A 21,529-nucleotide genomic window follows, 5' to 3' on the forward strand; every position below is an offset into this window, starting at 1 on the left:
CACATCTACTCCCTCACCCAACTTGACACAATGCCTAACATGAACAATTGGGCCTAGCGTGTGTTTTTTTTCCTAATAACGATATTATACAAATTTGTGCTTTAAACATTCAATGTGAGTTTAAACTAAGATTGAAAGGACCATACACATAGAAATTCATCATAGGATAAATGGGGTCAAAGTCAAGCTCGTGACCGCAACGATAGTGCTCTCAGTGGGAATCAAACTCGGGACTTTCTTCGTGTCTATACAATTTTGCCCTAGAAAAAGACTCACCGCTAGATTATCACCCAAATGATTCATCTCTCCACGTGTCAAACATTCAATAGAGCATGCACACCGTTGACAACGTGATGGCATGATGCGTAACAATCACTGAATATTTCTCTTAATTTTGGGTGCCAAACTGTTGGGCTTAACCAGTACCATATGACCTATTGGGCCTGGTATGGGTGTCAAATGTCAATGGGTACACAAAATCATCAACGAAAAATGAAATGCTTTTGTAATGGAAATATGGAATCAGATACTTAGATGCTTTTTATTAACCAGAGAAGCGAAAAAAACACTGAAAACACCTGCTGCTAAAGGAACTATTTGCTTTAGCATACAATTAACTTATGGAAGCATGAAAATTCAACAGTCACTGACGTCAAATAACAACTAATACAACCTTCGTGGCAGTGTTTGCAACCTTTTGTTCATTCTCTCAGTGACCATTGGCAACTGCGCCATTCTCACAGGCGGTGCTGTCACCATCCTTCTTCGCGTAAAATCTCCTGTACATGGAGTCAACTTCTGTGAGATAGTATGTTCCCGGAGCCAAAAGACTGGTGTCCTTGCTTGTCACGAAGTCCTTAGCCCCATATCTGTGTTCCATTAGCTTCATTAACTCAACAAACTTCTCCGGGATAAGCTGCATGAAGAACACCCTTTGTTACTATCTATTTAATGACATACATCATTTTATCACATTTAAGATCAGCATCTCTGTGTCGCTACCATTTTAATGACTCCATACCATTTTGGAATGTGGGAGAAGATTGATTTAATTAGGTCAGTTCAAGCAAAGAGCACAAGCTGAAAGTGAAAACACTCTACAAAAATGGGAAGGAGCATTCCTTGTTTGCTGGGGCGTACAAGAAGCTTCATTCCTACGCCAGACGTGTGCTTGAAGATCTTAGTCGAAGATTTCTTGCATACAATTTTGTTGACAGCAACAAAAATGCAACAATAACATATTCCATTTAAGTGTAGTAATTTTTGGAATATATGAGAAATACCTCATGCCTTGACTTCAACTTGCCAGCAACATTCATCACGTTTGCAATGTTTGACAAGCTAAATGGATGTTGACCTTCCTGAAATTGCAATGAGAACATTGTGGCAGTCGAACCACTCCCGTATGAGAATAATATAACCCGTTGCCCCGCCTGCAAAAGCAAAATTCCAAAAGCAATAATATCTGTAAGAACTAACGAGTAGCATGGAAACTGTAGTATAAGTGGTTGAAATTACATTCAAAAAATTAAGAGGAAAAAAAGGAGAATGAAGAAATAGGAAGGGAAAATAAGTATTAACAAAGATTACCAATGAGGTGTGCTTGTTGTGTATGACCGATGCTAATGCTGCATAGAGTGATGCTGTGTACATATTTCCCACTTGCTTCGGAATCAGTGTGGTTGGTTGCACCTTGGCATCATATAAGGACTTTGCAAGTTGTTGGGATACCTATACATGCACGATGATTAAACAATTCACAAGGTAAAAATTACAAGGCACTTGCAATCACTAATAAACTCAGAGAGAAATCCTCCGGAAACGCTTAGCAAACAGACCTTTTCAAGATCTCGACTTTGGTAGCTTTCATCACCGGATAATGCAGAAAATGGTGCCAGCTTTTCTTTAGCAGACTCATCAACAGAGCTGCAAAAGCAAGACAAACTTAATTAATAAAATTAAGCGGAGAGGCAACAGAACTTCTAATTCTGAAAGTATGAGTAAAAATTCTCGGAAGCAGAAAAGACAAGAACCTGGCATTTCTCAAAAAATCATTGTACAACAGACGAGCAAAGCTTTTCTGTACAAGCTGCGGTAGTTCAAAGTACAAGCAAATGTTAAGTAATGTGATAAAACAATGCCGAACAAGAACAGAGGCTTTAATATTTTATAACACCTCTGCTAAAAATGACCTACCTTGTTGTATGGAGAATGAAAAACAAAATACTCGGCATCAGAAAGAGAAAATTGTTTGCCATCCAGCTTCTCATACCTATTTAAAAAAGATAATTAGTAATGACATAATGGATCTAATCATCTAATGGCAAGAAGCCTGCATTAGCAAATTAAAAAACATTAGAATTCGGCAGTCTTACTTGTGGCATAATTGTTTATAGCAAGAATCCAGAGCGATGAGATAGCATGTTTGAGAAAGCTTCCCATCAACAACCTACAACAGTAATCAAAATTATTCACATAAGAACTTGTGTAATGACTAAAAGGGCCATCGTTAAGGTATTTACAAACCATATTGGAGTACCATGGAATATTTCCCAAAATCTAGTATGATATATGGAAAGAAAACAACAGCTTAATCAAATATTCACATAAGAAGTTGTATAATGACTAAAAGGGCCATCATTAAGGTATTTCCAAACCGTATTGGAGTACTAAGGAATATTTGCCCAAATTTAGTTCTAAATTTCAATATCAATCTCCATTGTCTATTTTTTCCCCTTTTCAATTATTCCCGCATAAAATCAGCTACTTTCTTCACATAAAACCTTTCCAGTGAAACTTCAAAGTTACAATACAAAATGGCCCCTTAGGAGTCCACAGCTTGCTTTTCTGCGTACTTCAGTACATAAGCATTTTCCTGAAATTACATTGATGATATCCATTGATGCACAAAACATTGTGGATGAGCAATTAAAAAACGAAGACACGACAAATGGAACTCCTTGAGATTGTTTGTTTGGTAAATACAATGATTTTTTCATCAAATTTGGAAACTGGAAGAAGTTTGTCCTAGACTACTATTAAAACCTATGAATCAGGTTATGAGCAAAAGTGCTGTTGCTCGAGTAGTGAAGAATATGTAAAATGATTAAATGAAAAGGAAACAATCATAGCATCAAAATTTAATATGTGAAATGCCATTATTCATCGTGTACTTCAGAACCAAGAAATGGCAGATCGAGGGACCAAATCAGGATAGAAGTTAAAATCAAACCAATATCTCTAGCAAGGATGACATGAAAACGATGTAAGAGCATAACAAATCTAGAGGGTATCAGGAAGCATTACTGGATATTCACTAGCAAGATTGGGCTTGTAAAAGTCGTAGGCATGTGCCATATGACTACCCCTGAGTTTGCTTTCAAATGCAATAGGAGCATCAGGCCCTACTAGCATGGCAACTGCACCTGCTCCTCCGGTTGGTCGTGCTGGTCCTTCAGCATACACCTGATGAAAATGACATCTGTAAGTAAAACTTAAACATGCAGCGAATCTAGCAGGTTCTATTACTTTCTAGATCCAAAATACCAATGGTTGCCAAAAATTATCATTTCCAAGGAAGCAAAATGGAAAATATGACATCCATCTCCGAAGCATTGAGCAATTGCACCGATACAAAATCAATTCTCATTCACCAAGTAGGAATATTTGATATATTGTTTTAAGAGGAAAGAAATGAAAGTTTTCAGCAATCAATGGAAAAGGTTAAAAAAGATCATACCGCACTGTCAGTACACACAACAAGCCCATAGCGCCCATCCCACGAGCTGCTCTCAATCCAATTGACACAGTTGAATAAAGCTGCAGTCCCCCCATAGCAGGCATTGGTTGAGTCAACACCCTCAATGTCTGTGTTTCCGCATTTCTATTTTTTTACATGGAAAACAAGTAACATGAGAAGAAGAAGAAGAAGACTCTTGTTTAATGAAAATGGAAAAATTCCCCTGAAACAATCCTATTGAAAATTCCCCAGAGGAATTTACATATTTTTCATTTGTTACATCTTGGATATATACCTCAAAAATTTGCATCAAGAAGGTCTTAATGGATTTGCTCTTGTCAAGCACAGTCTCGCTCCCTACCTCCAGTCGACCAATTTGTTTAGGATCAACATTATAATTATTCAGGAGTGAACTAACAACTGTCAAACTGTAAATTCAAGTGTCAATGGCAATCTTATTAAGATGAAAACTCATAAGATGCTAACAATGGCAATATTTTTGCTAGCAGACAATAAGTTGCTGCAAGAAGTGAGCATGGAATATGAACCTCATTGAGATGACATCTTCCACCTCTGTACAAAATCCCATGCAATCTTGTCCAAGTCCAATAGTGTACTTCCCTTTGCTTGCACCATCATGAGCCTCCAGCACTTCCTGTTAAAGAAATGTTACAAGAAAATGTCAATGGCTGGGTTTACTAAAAAAATCAGGTACTACATCAATCCCATATCTAAAGTAGCTATTAACGTACATGAATCAGAGATCAAAACAAAAAACAAGACTTCTCCTTCACAGGAGACCATTTCTAGAAAAAATTTGCTCCTCTCTCTTGAATTGAGATCTCTTGTAAACAGGGGTAAAACAAATTGCTTGGTATGAGGAAGGGACACTGGTACAAAGAGGTTAACTCCCTGACAACTCATTAGCCAAAAGTTTGTCTAAATTTTTTTTCTATAAAACTTTGCAATAAAAGGCTTATATTTGTCAAGCAACTAAAGGAAGACCATTAATTTTCAGTTAATGAACAAAACTGTTACACTGTAGTCTTCCTGTTATTGGTTTTTTTCTTTTTCTTTTTCACAAGCAGTCACTGTCTATTAACCAGGAATCGTTCAAATCAAGCAAAAAAAAATGGAAAAGAAGACGGAAACAAACACAGAAAAGAGTGGTGCAAACTGAAATCTGATTTATTGGAGAGAAAAAAACCAACATTTACAGTCCACCAAACAAATTTACTTCAATGGTTACCTTCCAGTAACGATTTCAAAGTTAATATAACAAATTACAAGTAGAAAGACAATCAAATCGGCAAAAATGAGAACAAGAAAAGCATGCATGACGATTCAACAAAAATAATCTCGAGAAAAGAAAAATCAACAGCAATATTAGATGAAAATTTCGATCCATGCTCTTATTTTGAGCAGAGCTTAGTAAGCTAATTCTTTCTTCCTCTTCTCCGAAGAAAAAGAACCACGAAAACCAATTTTCTTTCCGTGGCCTAATTTTTCTCAACAACCAAACAGATTTTTCAAAAAAAAAAAAAACAGCAGAAACAAAACACAATTCCAGACAGAGAGAGATTGAGAGAGGAGGATCACCTGTGGAATACAGGTAGGAGGGAAGTAGATGTCCATAGCGAGAATCCCGACATTCTTTGCCATTTCTTCAAATTCTCAAAACCGAATTGAGATTCCTCGATATTTCTTCTCTCCCTTTGCAGAGAACGTTACCGTAGTTTGTTTAACAAGAGAGTTGGAAGCTCCTGTTTGGTCGATAATGGAGAGATGGGGAACTCACAGGCGGGTCTTGGGTTTATATAGAGGAAACAAGAAAGGTCCATCTCCGCTCCTCCAATGCAGGATTCGTGAGTATCACCGAGTGTACAGTTGTGTTGCCGGACTTTCACCCACTATTTTCCACTTTTTTACTAATTCTGCCATTATGTAATGGTAGGCTGCCTCTTCCTTATTTTTCAATAATTTTTACAAAATTTTCTAAAAAATAATAAATAGAAATTACTGAAGATTTTGACCATTGCACCATGTATTCAACAATTAAATTTTTCTTATTGATTCAATTTTTTTATTCAACAAAAAATACATTATTTTTAGATTTAAAATCACTGATATTTATCATTTATTATTTTTTTAATTTTCTAAATTATCATTTTTTTAAAATTTATAATTTTTAAAAAATTACATATATTATTAAAAAATAAAAAAGAAGAGGGATACCATTTTTTATAGAGTTAATATAACTTTTAATTACTAAAAGATTAACAAAATTCCAATTTGATCACTGAATGTTCAAACATTTCAACTTCGTAGTCAAAAATTAAAATTTGTTCCAATATAGTCACTCGGACATATTTCTCAACTTTTGGACAGTAAAACTGCTTACATGGCATATAAAATTAATAAAATCAATTTTTATAGCTAATGTGGAAAAAAATAAATAAGAAAATTTTATATATAGAATTAGTCTAAAAATAAATGAGAAAAACTTATATAAAATTAAACAAGAAATATTTATCGATTCTGGTTCCGATATGCGTCGGAGTTTCACCTTCCCATACTGAGTCAGTTCTGATTTGTTCGAAATCGAGAGTTTCTCCCCTCAAACGACGAATTCAAGATCAAGATTTACGCTAGTCCGCTGAGTCTGGACGAACTGAAAACAAGAGAGAGAGAGGAGAAGCTGTTGATAACTAGGAGCAACCTTTGACGATAACTACAAAGTGGTAATTATCGGTTTTCTTCGATTCTATTTACTTTTTTTGTTCATATTACCTACAAATTGCTGTAAACTTTTGATAGAAAATTAATTTTAATTTTTAGGTTGGCAATTGTCGGACCATGTCAGTCCACATAAGCCAAAGATTGACTTTTATATGTCATATAAGCATTTTGACTGCCCAAAAGTTAAAAAATCTTACCGAGTGACTATATTGGAACAAATTTCAATTTTTAGTTACCAAATTGAAAATTTTGAACATTCAATGATCAAAAGTGATATTAATCCATTTTTTTTATAATAACAACCTACCCAATTTCAGATGTAAAGAGGTATTTTACTTTTTTCCCTCTTTTTTAATGTGCTAACCAGTAATACACCAATATTTGGTATCATTAATGGGACCTTGCTAACCTGACAGGGATGGATCTTGTTGTCATTATCGTCAACTTTGAATGGATTCGAAGATTTTTTAAATTATAATATATAAGATTTTGAATTTATTAGGGAAATAAAATATTATATGTATTTTGTTAGGTGGCTTTGACTTGAAAACCAAATTATTCAAACCTCCTTATTCATCCATTAATATTACACTTGTCGACCGCAGCATATCACAGTCTGTCATGGCTTATGAATAATCTTACATTTAATTTTTTAAACTTAAAATATTTTTTTAATAATTTTCTCTCCTTCTAAACTTTTTGTTTCCCATATCTCAAAAAGTTCTCTCTCAACTACAACTCCCTCTTTTTTGTACAGATCTGAAGGATCCATCTTCTCCATTCTTTCCTTCTTTCAGTTTGTTTTTCTTGTAGTTTATTACTATTCTGTTGAATAAAGACTACGGATAGATTATGGTTTTCTCCCCAGAATTCCGTATGGGATATGGTATTGCTACAACAACGATGTATAAAAGGAGATCCTTTATCACGTTCTGAGTTCCAAACTCCAAGATCAAGTATGGATAATCATAATTTTGGTGGAGTTAGATTTGGATCTAGATTTTCATCTACTTTTGGATTTGTTTGGAGGAGTTCTCAAACGATCAGATCTGCTTTGTTTAGTTTATTTTTATTGTTTGTCTAATCCGACGAAGTCCGATATAATATAATATCGTTCGATTTTCGACAATATTCAATGGAATACAGTGTCATCCGGGAATGTCCGGCTACCACCATTTTTATGTTTTTCTTTATTGTCTTATTAGTTGTAATTTTATTTTTAGTGGTGGCTTTGAGTGCCTTATTGGCCTCCTCTTTTTCATAATTGTTTAATGAATTCATTCTCGGTCTCCATGATCTTTTCAGAAAAAAAATACATATATATATATATATATTCAGATTTCAATACACATTTTCCATACTAAAAAATCGAAAAAAAAATCACATCCCGAAGCTAAGCCCTTTATGAATAGAAACTGAGAAAAGGCATTAATTGATTTAATTCCCCTACTTACTCAAAATATCGAAATCTCCAGCACCGTTGGATTATGGCCCACACATTCATGATGCGATACTTTAACAACTATTACTAATGACCAATAAATCGTATGATAATCACAGCTAATGTAATATGATGTCCAATTCCTTATAATTAATCGTATGTGTAGGTGGCTCGGTTCAGGGGCACGTGGAGGGGATGCCGGGTTATGTCTCAAGCACGTGATTGTACAATTACATATCAAATAAATAACATTAAATCCTTTTTATTATTTAATCATCTGACCCAAGAACCCACATTTTTGTTTAATGTACTTTATATTCCGAAAGATTAAACGTTATAATCTAATCACTCAACCTTTAAATTTTTTTAGAAACGAGAATTGACTTGGTTGACAATCGGTGTTAAATAATGACTCATATTAGAAGTGTTATCTAGTACCTAAAAACTCTGAGGAAAGGAGAGATTATACAAGAAGGGAGCATAGCGTACCTAGATAGCTAGGTATATAAGGGTTGAAAACCCTAGCCCAATATACTCAGAAATGTCATCTATTGAAAACAGTTGCAAATCCCAAGGACGTAGGCACATTGTCTAACCTCGTAAATCTTATGTTCTTCTTCACTCTCTCTATTTTCGATTACTTCTCTATATTGTTTTATAATCTGTGATTGTCTATGAGGAACCTGTTTTGCAACAATCGACTGGGTTAGGTATATGTGTACCCAAGGTTCAATTCCAATGATATAAACATATTTTCCAATGGTGTTTTAAAAAAAAATTAAAATTGTTTAAATAAGTTATTCAAGCATATTTCTCAACTATTCAGGCAATCAATCCACCACAGGCAATACTCTCCCTGCAAGCTCAAGTGGATGAACTGGCTGTTACGAATCCCATATCGAAAATATGTGAGGATCCAATATGGTTTATCAGGACAAATCCTCCTCCGCTCTACCAATAAGGTCTTATAAAGGACAAAACCATGAGAGTAATCTGATGTATACATAGTGAACCGAAATTCATAGCGGACAATATTATTATGTGAGTGAGAAAGCAAAATCTAGTATCACTAAGTGAGACGCCTCATAGAGAAATAAAATCGTGTAGATCCGATGTATATATAGTGAATTGATAAACTCAAGACTGACAATATTATTTGTTTGAGTGTGATGAGATCTATGACACTAGCCCACAAAATTAAAGGAGTACTTCTCTGAACAGGATGTGAGGGATAATTGATAGCACCATAAAAAATCCCACATCAATAGAGCAGTAAACAAAATAATCATTTGACTTGTAATGTCACTTCACCGAATTGAGAAATTTACCCGAGTGATTAAATTCGTAATGTTTGACTTTGACGACCAATTTTAACCGTGTCATTAATAATTCATTTTGCTTCAAAAGCAGTAAACTTTTAAGACTTAAATTATAAAACTATCCGAAGGTGGATCGATTGATAGTCGATTGGGTTATGATTCGATTGATAATCGATTAAATTAGACATACGTATGTAAAAAATTGTCTCCGAAATTGTCCGATGGAGTGAGGATAAAATCCATGTTGTCTTTGTGAACACAAAGTCGGCGAAGCCAATTTGGACTTTTAAATAGCAGTAAATGACATGGAAGCAAATCAGAGGCGGCAGCCGGCAGGCAGACTTACGAAATTCTTTTCAAGTCCAAATTTACAAGCATGTGTATGTATATAAATATATTTATGTACAAATTTTAGTACATCATGTTGATATGTAATGGATCAACCCGTTTAATTGGTCCTTTCATTGACTACTTAAGTCAAAATTCACAATATATTTACAAATTTTGTTCAACTGGAAAATTATTATTTTTATGAGTATCTAGACCGGACCATGTATGATTCCTGGTTCAACCGGTAGGATTTGCCGGCCCGATATGACTTTTAAGACTATGCTTGAGGTATTATTAATTGCATAATGTTTGAGATCCTCAAATATGACCCCAATCAATGTGGAGGGTTGAACATTAATTGGGTCATAGATATGTGTTTATAAGAACAATGCTTGAGATCCTAAAATATGACCTTCATTTGACTCTCAATTAATACGAAATGTTGAATATTAAGTGGATCTCATATGTCACGGGATAGGGGGCCGGAATTAGTCCAGCCAATTTCATCAAATCTTCACCATTCAATGCATGATTGCATTGGATTTGACAACACCACACCCCACCATTCAATGGTGCAGATTTGGTGAAATTGGTGGAATAATTTCTGTCAATCTTCTTTTATACGCCACATAGATTTAGGGGTAAAATGCAAGGTTTTGAAAACCGGACCGTACCGGCCGGTCGGACCGGTCCAACCGGTGACCGGCCACTTGTCCGGTCCGGTTGAGGTGCCAGAACCGGTAATTGATGAACCGGGATATTTCCTGTTGAACCGGCCGGTTCTTCGGTTGAACCGGTCAGAATCGGACCGGTTTTGACCGGTTCGGTCATTTATTAAAATTAATAAAATATTTTTGAAATTTTGTTATTTGTAGGGTTTGAACTCATGACCTTTTGTTCATTAAAAAAGGCTTTAACCACTAGGCTATGGGATTTTCTTTGTTTAAAATGGTACTTTATTTGAATATATTGTATTTTTATGAAGTTTTCTTACATATTATATGCATATAATATAAATATATATATAAATAATTCATTACATTAAAACCGATTCGAACCCGGTTTGAACCCCGGTTGAACCTTTGAACCGTGAACCGAAGACTTTTCCGGTTTGATGACCGGTCCGGTTTTAAAAACCTTGGTAAAATGAGGTCACATTTTGGGGTATGTAGCATTACTCGTGTTTATAAAAGCATCTCCAACTAATCCATCAAAATAGAGGAAAAATTATTTTGAGAGACCACTTTATGAAAACACTCATTCCAACCAGTCCCTGCATAATCCCTCAAATTAAAAAAATCCCAAACTTCTGTCAAAAGTTGGGGAGACTCCAACCTCCCTCAAATCATTATTTTATTGTTTTCTCTTTCCTCTCTACCCTCATCTTCTCTTTCCTCTCTTCCCCTTCGTGCGAACCTCCAGCAACGGATATGATGATTTTGCATTACTCGATTTTGGAGTAAAATAAAGATTTTATTTTGGAACTCTATAGCATTACTCATATTTTGGATTTTTCCCGCACGATTCTGATTATGAAAAATCTAGTTGTCTCTATAGTTGAACCCACTTTTTATCAGTAAGAGAATACCTACCAACCAAGTGGTCCCAGTGACTTTCAAGTTTGGTAATGACTTAAGAGGGTAGATTTTGGTTTGCAAACACTAATCAACTAAGACCAATTTTAATCAAGTATTAAATTCATACTTGTTAGTGAGATAGACATGAAAATTTGATCGATGGCAACATGCACATGACTTTGGCTTGGGGATCGGTGTGACAAAATGTCTCGGAACAATATCTTTGTAATCACGTTTTGGGTTTTTGTCAAAAATTTTTGTCATTAGGTGACAAACTTATGTGCGAAGAATTTTACGGACTTAATTTAGACCCATATCAAATATTCGAATGATAAATTTATATGGTATTTTTCTCGATTATTCAATAGTGGTTTGAAAGCTAAAAATATTGTTGCTTGTATAGAATTCTTACTTGACTTTAGGTGAAAAACAATTAATGCTTTTGAAGTGCTCTAGTTCATATCACCAAAAATCAAAGTCACATATCCTATCAAATCTTGAAAAACTGCTTAAATTAATCAGTCCATATTGACACTTCAAGCATTTGCCATCATTTATTTATCAACCATATATATAAAGGAAAATTGACACATCTCTATTTTCAAGGGTTTGACCATGTGTATTAAGTTAATGGGACAATATATTGGAATTTGGACGCACCTCGACTTAGTCTCCTTTTTTTTTATATAATTTTATTTAAAATGAACAACCTTGATTTTTTCAAGCAGCCTGTTTGGAACTCCTGATTAAAAACCATATATATATATATGGTTTTAAAATAATTTTAGGGTTTAAAATAATTTTTAAACCCTAAAAATTATTTTTAAAAAATGAGATTGTAAAATGAGATCCTAATTTTTAGGGTTTAAAATAATTTTTAAAAAATTTAGAAAAAAATATATTTGTATTTCGATTGGTCTTACGAACCGAATGATATATTTTTTTGTACGAAATAAAAATCAAATTCAATATGAAAAGTACATGATAATTATGGATCATTGGATATAAAAAAAGACATTTCATATACATTTCATGTTGCATTTGATTTTTGTTTCGAACAAAAAAATATATCATTAGATTTGTACGATCGATCAAAATACAAATATATTTTTCTCAAATTTTTTTAAATTTTTTTTTTAATCCTAAACGTTAGAACCTCATTTTACGGCGTCATTTTATAAACTCATAAGAGAATTCCTCTCTATATATATTCATAGTTTTATACGATGAGACTCACCCACCGGTCCGTCCTGATGGCCCACGTATGCCTTTGTCTTAATTATTCATCCGTCATGAAGGGTTACGTACGCCATGTTTTTAAGTATTCTTATAAGTAACATGAATCGAGTCAAATTTTGTCTGCCATGATTAACACGAGCCAGCGGAATATATATATATATATAGACACACACACACATTTATATAACAAGTCAAATTCGGGAAACTAGCGAAATTTTTTTAAAATGATATTGGAATCCGCAATCACTATCTTTTGAGTATATAGTGTATATATATAAGTAATAAGATACTATTTTTTGGGTGTGCAAGGATCTTTTGATTATATAGTGTATATAAGTAATAAGATACTATCTTTTGGGTGTGCAGGGTTTGCGACTATATGATAATTCTCCAGAGAAAAAAAAGAGAGATAATTCTATACTCCATGCTAATCAGTTAGGCCATGAGCGTAATAATCCACAAACTACTCGTCATGTAAATACAAGATAATTTCATGTTGTAACTTGGTAGGAATTTAATTCACGATCTGTAAAGAGGAAAGCTTCCAAGTTCCATCTAAAGAGGCCATGAAATTAGTGGATTTTTCTTTAAATCCTATAAATTCTCATTTAGTATTTGTTTAGTCAACAATTTTTTTTCTTATATGGTAAATTCAGAACATGTGAGTTGTCTACCTACCATCCACACACACATATATATAAAATCTTGTTGATTTGATGATTTCCACAAGTTTTGTACAAAAATTCAATAAAAATATAATTTTTACAGATAATAACCAAAATATCCTCACTAACAAATAATGCTCTCAAGCGACGTGAATTATTAAAATTTTTTTGAATGTCGTACCATTGACTAAACAATAGAAAATATTAGTTTTCGTTTGAACCTAAACGCTAAAACCTACCAACTAAAATGATATTTAATCCCCATTCCCCAATAAATTCGACACTTTCAAGTTGTAATTATTATTTAATGGTCCATCCAATTTAATAAATATTCAATAATTAAATGGTTAATAGATTGACGTTATTGTTAAAGGTCACATCTCATGCAATCAACTATATTGTCCGTTTTAAATTTATCAATTCCCATAAATATTTTAGGTCTGTACGGCCTTGTTTCTCTCAAGCATAATAAGTGAGCTAAGCCTAGCTCATCAAGCTAGGAAAAAGGACTAACTCATTGTAAAGAGGTAGACTTATCGTTATAAAGAATAAATAATCCACACATCTTTCCTACGTGGGATAAAGCAAGTGGATCTGAATCTGATCATAAAAAAATCAACAATGTTAGGGATCTCAGTAATAATCATCTCAAAAATATCTCAATAATGTGTGACACTCATTCATTAGGTGAGGTGACATAATAAGAATGGACCATTGAAAACTACACACAATAAATGAGTGCTACGAGGTTCAATGGAATCAATAAGATCACTTGCAATGGTCCAAGTTTTGCTGAGCCAACAAAATTGTATGAGATTTTGTGTTTTGTTGATGTGGTTATATTGAGAGATGATGTTTTGGTGTAATTTTTCCGTGGACAATATGGAGGTATAAGATATTGTTGGCTTCCATGTTGGATTAGAAGGAATAATGTATAGAAATTTGTATTTTATTGATGTAACTGTATTAGAATATGTGTTTGGCTTGATTTTTTTTTATATAATAGAGGTGAGACTGAAAAATGATTGTTATTGGCCCAACTGCACTTGAACCAATGTGCTCTAATGGGTCCAGACAGACTCTAGACCCACAAATTTACTGTCCTGGAAAAGCTAGTGTCCGATTAGTCTGATCAAAAATTAAGAACCAGTGCCTTTAGTTCGGACTGTATTGTCATGTGTATCTCATTTGTGTACCTTTTGTTTTACCGGCTTGCACGTTTTCTACGTGTGTGAGGTCCCAGACATGAGACAACCCATCCCTCAGAGTCAGAGCAGTGACTCGATGATGGGCCTCTAGGTTGGCCCAAGAAAAAACCTCAACGAAATGCCGATGTTCTTGGGCTGGAAAGTGGAAACCCAACTCATGTCAAACAAAGTTTTACTTTACATTGGTTTGAATTGTTTGATGGGAAAATTCCAGGCCGGTACCACTTGTAAAACTTTTTGACACTTAAATCCAATTTAAAAAAAACTTTATCTCTTTAAGGAATCAATAGTATTCTAATTACTTTCTTACCCTTGTTTTATCTATCAATTTGTCTTTGACAGAAACTGTCCTGAAAAGCATCAGAGGACGGAATCCTTGGTATCGTCATCGTCGTCGTCAAGGTCGGTAGTGGAGAGGATGATGCAAGAGCAACGCTGGAGAGATGCGATGAAAGCGGAAGCTACGTTCGTGCCCACCCAACTCGCAACCCGATCCAGCTTCTCACAAGACATGAAGCTGCAATTGTTCTCCATCTCTATCTCAATTCACGAAAAGAGTCCTACATATACTTTTTTTGTTTTTTGTTTGTTGGTGAGGAGAGGAGAGGAGACGACAACAACAGAGTTGGTGAGGAAAGGAGACGACAACAACAAAATCTTTTTTTTGGCTGTTGCTTTTGTTCGTTAAAAAGGCAGGAAAGGGATTGGTTTTGGATAGATATTGTAGGTAATGATGATGGTGGGGTGGTTGTCAGGGTGGTGGTCGTGATGGTTGTGGGGGAAAGGTTTTCGACGAAGCAACACTGATTTTCCTCTCTCACGAGCCTAGGATCTCTTCCTCTCACTAGTCTAGGTCTCTCATCTCTCTTCCTCAAATCCATCTCGGCCAATGTTACTGTTTCAAAACAGTAACATTGGTCGGTCAGTATTGTTATTTGAAAAAAACTTCAGATGTGATCGATTTTGGTGGCGGTTCGTCATACGACCATCACAGTTGGACTCCCCTCATTGAAGCACACAATGCCTAGCCAGGTACAGTCCAAAATGACCACCGGATATAACAGTTTTAAAACAGTAACATTGGTTAGTGTTACTATTTCAAATGATAACATTGATCGCCCAATGTTATCAATGTTACTATTTCAAAACAGTAATATTATCGGTCAGTGTTGCTATTTGGAAAAAACTTTAGATTCGGTCGATTTTAGCTGCGGTTCGCCATACCACCACTACCATTAGAATCCCTTCACTAAGACCCACAATGCCCAGTCAGATACGGCCCAAAATGACCACAGGATATGCCTGTTTTAAAATAGTAACATTGGTCGGTTAGTGTTATAGTTGTTCCTGCATAAAATCTGATATGCTTTTGTGCCATCTATTCTTGGTTACTGTACTCACCTAGGGGGTAAATAAAATGATGCAAGCTACTTAAGCAAAACAAAAATGAAGAACTGTAACTGAATATCCAGTGTAAAGAATCTGTGCTGTATTTTGACTTCTAGCGACACTTGGTTATGTGTTAATAAACTAGCAGGATATAATGATGCTAAAATAAAATATATATGGGTACTCAATTCTCAAAATGTGAATGAATGAAGGAATAGGTTTAGTTTAAACTTCAATTGTCTTCTGATTAAGAGCCATGTATCTCCATCTCTCTTTTTCTACAAAGTCTGCATCCAAAAATCTGGAAACAAATTGCCAAAGCCTATAAGTGTCTTCAAAATTTGTTAACAACCCCACTGCAGCTGTGACTACGGATATCCCAGAGTAGGATTTGTTTCTTTTCTTGTTTAGAACTGCTACGGCACTTTCAGCTGTTTTTGTCTCAAGAATCTGCTCTTTCTCTTCTAGATATTTGTCTGAGAACCAGATGTGGCATAGAAACCCACAGCTTAAAGAAATGTTGTTTCGATCGGCAAGTTTCTGCAAAAGTGCAGGATCAATTTTTTCTCCTTTCCAATCATATATGTTGAATGCTAGGGATGGTCCTCTGTCAAACTTCACCTTTGGTCCATATATCCTGACTGGAGTGGGTCCATTCTCTGAATTTGGGTGCTGGAGATTCATCAATGCGTTTATCAACCAGTTTATCAGGCACCTTGTTCTGCTACTGATAAGTATCAGCCCCAGTGAATCTGCATGATCCATGCCCCTGCATTCTATTTCTGTATCACCAATGGTGGTTTCAATGGTTTTGGAGCAGACTGATTCCAAGGGTGTGTCTTCTAATTCCTCAATTTCTGATGAAGCAAGTCCCGTCTTTTTTGCATTTCTCTCTTCATTTTCAGGCACTTCAGGTTGAAACATGGTGTCCTTATCCAGTTCTGATTTTTCTGTAGTCTTAATATCAGAACTGACCGATTCTTCTGGGTATTGAGATGGCTTTGAGACTGGAAGAAGAGTCACAAGTCCTACACTTGTAGCAACAGTTGAATCCATTAAAACTGAAGCACTTGATTTCTTGACAAACAGACACCCAAGCCCAGATGGATTATCACCAAAAACCTTGTAAAATGAGCAAATGAGAAAGTCAGGCTGAAAAAGAGAGAGCCCCAAAGTGTCCATGTCCTTAGGTCCCAATGCACTTGCATCAAGCAAGACGTGCCATCCATTCTCTTGAGCCATGCTCAGCCACTGATACGAGTACCGGGCTCCGGTCATCCTCGACTGAAGTGGAAAAACAAAGAGCCCTTTCTTCCATCTCTTCGTCTTACTCTCTAGTTTCCTTCTTAGCTTTTCTGATTGGATTCCCAGATTAGGCCACGAGAACTCAGCTGACATAACTCGAGCTCCTCTCTTCTTAGAGCTTTTGATCATCGTTTCCACTGCGTCATTCTCATAGTCATAGACAGTCAGAAGATTTCTATTTGATTCAAAAGGATAAAAATCAGCCAAGAGTTTAAAAGCAGATGAATGGTTGGCCGTGAAAACCATGGTGTAATCATCTTTAGAGATATTCATAAAAGCCATAATTCTTCTGTGGATCTTGGATTCTAGCTCTGTTTCTTGACCACCATTCTTTAACTGAGCATTCAAGTTCACAGACTTGTAGGATATATCAAAGAAAGGAGATCCTAACGTAGTAGAATGCAATGATGGAGGAGAAGTTGAAGAGGAGGCAATAGGAGCTGAATTATTATGAATTTGTAATTGGGAGTAGGAGAACAAACCATGGCCAATATAGTCTAGACAGACATGTTTGGAGAAGGAGAGATGGTAATACTCTTGCGCTCGAATTCTATCGGCCTCATCGGTCTGGGAATACTGCGGGAAGGCTGTTCTGAAATTAGAAAATGATTCTTGTAGTGAAGGGAGGGACTCATGGTTGGTGAATCTGGTGTGCGGATAGAGAGAAGAAGCTGAAGCAACAACAAACTCATATTGAGAAGTCATAGCACCTGCAGACTTTAGGGAATTGAAGTCTAGAAGATTAGTAGATGTACAACAACCAAGAAAGGAGCTGGCTTGTGAAGCCTCTCTTGCAAAAACTGAATGCATTCCCTCTCCTTTTCTCCCTCACCCTCATATGTCTCTATATCTCTTATTGCATCTTTGTTGGACATTTTAAGTTCATACATAAATGTCAAAAGTCATACTTGATTGCTTGTGACAATTGGACACTCGGGCCTCCCATGAAAGTTCATTATACTTGGTTGACCCTTTCTTTCAAGAGTTCAAAATTACAAAGCTGGTTATTTTTTTTTAACATGAGCAAGGCTCATCTTGTAACTTGAGATAATGGAAACACCAATGAAACTTAAACCCATGACCTCCCACTTGCACTAGAAATTATCGTGGTTAAATTCACCATCTCAGCCAGCTACCCGTTGTCAAAGCTGATTTTCTTGTTACTTGTTCTGTACTAACAAAAAAAATAACACATCAAATTCTATTGCTTTTGTCCTACAATTGTTTGCTTTTGGACTCGATGATTAGCAAGTCTCATGGCCTTAACTCTTATGCATTATTTTGTAGCACCTTTTTGACTTTGAAAGCCAAGTCTCGTCCTTACTGAGAAATGAAATGGTTGTGGTGCTTCTTGAAGAGATAAATAACTTTGGTAGTTTTGAAATTCCTTTTATTATCTTGCAGATGCAAAGAACGGAAAGCAACAAAAAGAAAAGTGCGAGGGAAGGGATTGTAGTGGACGGCATTGTCACTAGAGGCCAGAAAATTCTTTGGAAGGACCTTCACTTATCATTCCATGGTGTTATTGACACATCTTGATGAGCTTCAAGTTTCCAAAAACTGTGCTAAGACAAGTCAATGTCAACTGCTTCTTCTGGGCCATCTCACGCGGTACAAGGATGTAGACTCTGTAAAACGACCAGTCTTCCAGCATAACATGAGAAATCTCCACGACATTTGTCCGAACATCGATCGATCGGGCCTGATTCCTTGAACGTTTTAGTTGAATGCTGGGCACGATCTTTTTGATATGTTGGCTTCATTGTTTTAATTGGCAAGGTGAAGGTGGTTGGAGATTTTAAGATGTTGATTGTGAATGTAGTAGTATTCTGGGTGCAGTCAAAGGTATTGGTCAAGAAAGAGAGTTAGATAGCCTCATTAATGAATATGTTTGGAAGACATACAGTGTGCAATAACAGATGGTAGAGGAGATTCAAAGGGGTAGGGGTAGGTGATGTTTTAATTAGTTGCATTGTATAGAGGGCACTTTTATATTTGCTGATAAACCATGAAAAGGATTTGAAGTTAAAATTCATAGACTCGTGAATTAATTACCTTATACACATGACATGATGTGGAATCGGCTTGTGTTCACATAGCAAGTCTATTTGGAATCAGATCAACGGCTCAAATTTACATATGTTTGTCTTCAGTATGAGAGCAGTCAAACTTTGTTTATAAATTACTCATTGGGTTATGCCAAAACGATGTGGGATCAAACTCGACTCTTTTTTTTTTTCTTCCTCGAGTTTGGTTTGTTCAGAAATATTAAAACCCAAGCAAAACAAGTTTGGTAATGTGTTCGAGTTTGGCTCGTTTATTAGAAGAGCCGAAGCCCCTAACAAGCCGTCCGACCCGGAAGAGGAAGCAAAAAAAAGCTCGGCTCATTATTTTTTTTTCTCGAGTTTGGTTTGTTCAGAAATATTAAACCCCAAGCAAAATAGGTTTGGAAATACGTTCGAGTTCGACCTGTTTATTAGAAGAGTCGAAGCCCCTAACAAGCCTTCCGACCCGGAAGAGGAAGAAAAAAAAGCTCAGCTCGTTTTTTTTTTTTCTCGAGTTTGGTTTGTTCAAAAATATTAAACCTCAAGCAAAACAGGTTGGAAATACATTAGAGTTCGGCCTGTTTATTAGAATAGCCGAACACCCCAACAAGCCGCCCGGCCCGGAAGAGAGAAAAAAAAAAGAAAAAAAATGTTCTAGTTTGGCCTGTTTATTAGAAGAGTCGAAGCTCCTAACAAGCTGCATGGCCCGAAAGAGAGAAATTCATATTCTAAACACACATTGAAGATATTGTATGTTTTGGGCCATAAGCTCGCACGAATTTATTCTTAATGGGTCGTCACTTTTGGTTCTTAGGCCCAAACGTGTCTTCAGTATGAGAGCAATCAAACTTTGTTTATAAATTACTCACTGGGTTATGCCAAAACGATGTGGGATCAAGCTCGACTCATTATTTTTTTTCATGGAGTTTCGTTTGTTCAGAAATATTAAAACCCAAGCAAAACAGGTTTGGAAATACGTTCGAGTTTGGCTCGTTTATTAGAAGAGCCGAAGCCCCTAGCAAGTCGTCCGACCCGGAAGAGGAAGAAAAAAAAGCTCGGCTCATTATTTTTTTTCTCGAGTTTGGTTTGTTCAGAAATATTAAACCCCCAGCAAAATAGGTTTGGAAATACGTTCGAGTTTGACCTATTTATTAAAAGAGTCGAAGCCCCTAACAAGCTGCCTGGCCCTAAAGAGAGAAAAAAAAAAAGAAAAAAAATCGAGTTTGGCTCGTTTATTAGAACAGCCGAAGCCCCTAATAAGCCTTCCAACCCAGAAGAGGAAGAAAAAAGGCTCGGCTCATTATTTTTTTTTTCTCGAGTTTGGTTTGTTCAAAAATATTAAACCTCAAGCAAAACAGGTTTGGAAATACGTTCGAGTTTTGCCTGTTTATTAGAATAGCTGAAGACCCTAACAAGCCGCCTAGCCCGGAAGAGAGAAAAAAAAAGAAAAAAAAATAGATGTTGAGAGTGGGATTTGAACCCACGCCCTTTCGGACCAGAACCTTAATCTGGCGCCTTAGACCAACTCGGCCATCTCAACATTTGATGAATTAAACTTTGAAAGTTCTAAAGTTAACCGTAATATATATTTAGTTTATATTCCAATATTTCATATGTTAAGTTTATTGCGTAAAACATGTAAGGAATAAAAAAAAGTTCCCAAGCACGTCCCTTCCTATACTTGTCCAAGGTTTGCATTGTCTAACTGTAGGTAGTTGTAAGAGTGGCAAAACTCTGTCTAGTCTGAACAATCGAATTTGTTTGACTTGGATTAAATCAACTTTGGATATAAATTACATATCTGAAATTTGAAACCAAACAAAAAATTTTGTCCGGTTTAAAACTGGGTCAAGGTCCAAATACTCTGATTTACTTGTCTGGATCCTAGCCCGAATTAGTTTAGTGTTCGATTTTCTTGTCCAGATTTAAAGCAATCTGAGTTTGGTCAATCAGGTACGTCCAAAATCCAATCCAGGTTAGGGTCCGGACAAGTAAATATTTTATAAATAAGTGATGTTATCTTACCTGGAACCGATTTTTTGCCACCCTAAGTGGTTGTTTTTGGGGTTGATTCTAAAAACAGTGTCGTAGTTTCTATGATTAGTTCTGTTTGGGAATTGTAATGAGAGTTATTGCAAATTGTGAATGAATTGAGTTTTTAAAATTACAAACTGATTGAATTCTCTGCTAACGAGTGATGCTGTCCCGGCCGATATATATAGCAAAGATTGAGATGATGCTGCTTAATTTGAAGGTATTAGGGCAAGGTTGAAAGAGATATGATTTCAGAAAAAAAAGAAAGAAAGAGATATGATTACTTTCAAATGGAAGAAATGTCATTGATCCATCACGGGTGCTCCTCCAAACACATCTCAACCAACGGAAACATAAACTAAGTAGAAGCGTAAAAGGCCATAACAGATTGACGAAGCATCTAGTACAAGTATCCCACATCGCAAGGATGTGGTTGAGTAATGTGTTTTATAAATGTGGGCAAAACTAACATTGGTAAGTCGGTTTTCCAATGCTTAGT

At 35.7% G+C, this 21,529-nt stretch overlaps 2 protein-coding genes and 1 non-coding gene across 3 annotated transcripts; all 3 read right to left on the reverse strand.

Moving 5' to 3' along the window:
• Window positions 1-509: 509 nt before the first annotated feature.
• Window positions 510-5,584, reverse strand: LOC119987539 (hydroxymethylglutaryl-CoA synthase-like). Its single transcript, XM_038832471.1, has 12 exons — window positions 5,339-5,584; window positions 4,288-4,394; window positions 4,035-4,167; window positions 3,740-3,883; window positions 3,307-3,465; window positions 2,376-2,449; window positions 2,197-2,272; window positions 2,034-2,089; window positions 1,839-1,926; window positions 1,591-1,731; window positions 1,284-1,433; window positions 510-916 (listed from the first exon to the last, which is right to left on the reverse strand). Exons 1-12 carry the CDS (start codon window positions 5,399-5,401, stop codon window positions 710-712), a joined length of 1,398 nt encoding a protein of 465 aa, XP_038688399.1. The 5' UTR covers window positions 5,402-5,584; the 3' UTR covers window positions 510-709.
• Window positions 5,585-15,733: 10,149 nt separating this feature from the next.
• Window positions 15,734-18,962, reverse strand: LOC119986703 (molybdenum cofactor sulfurase-like). The gene has a single exon (XM_038831366.1). It carries the CDS (start codon window positions 17,759-17,761, stop codon window positions 15,872-15,874), a length of 1,890 nt encoding a protein of 629 aa, XP_038687294.1. The 5' UTR covers window positions 17,762-18,962; the 3' UTR covers window positions 15,734-15,871.
• Window positions 18,963-20,455: 1,493 nt separating this feature from the next.
• On the reverse strand, window positions 20,456-20,536 carry TRNAL-AAG. The gene has a single exon. It is a non-coding gene; the product is annotated as a tRNA-Leu (tRNA).
• Window positions 20,537-21,529: the final 993 nt, after the last annotated feature.

Source organism: Tripterygium wilfordii, chromosome 20 (assembly GCF_013401445.1).
Source record: "Tripterygium wilfordii isolate XIE 37 chromosome 20, ASM1340144v1, whole genome shotgun sequence".
NCBI lineage: Eukaryota > Viridiplantae > Streptophyta > Magnoliopsida > Celastrales > Celastraceae > Tripterygium > Tripterygium wilfordii.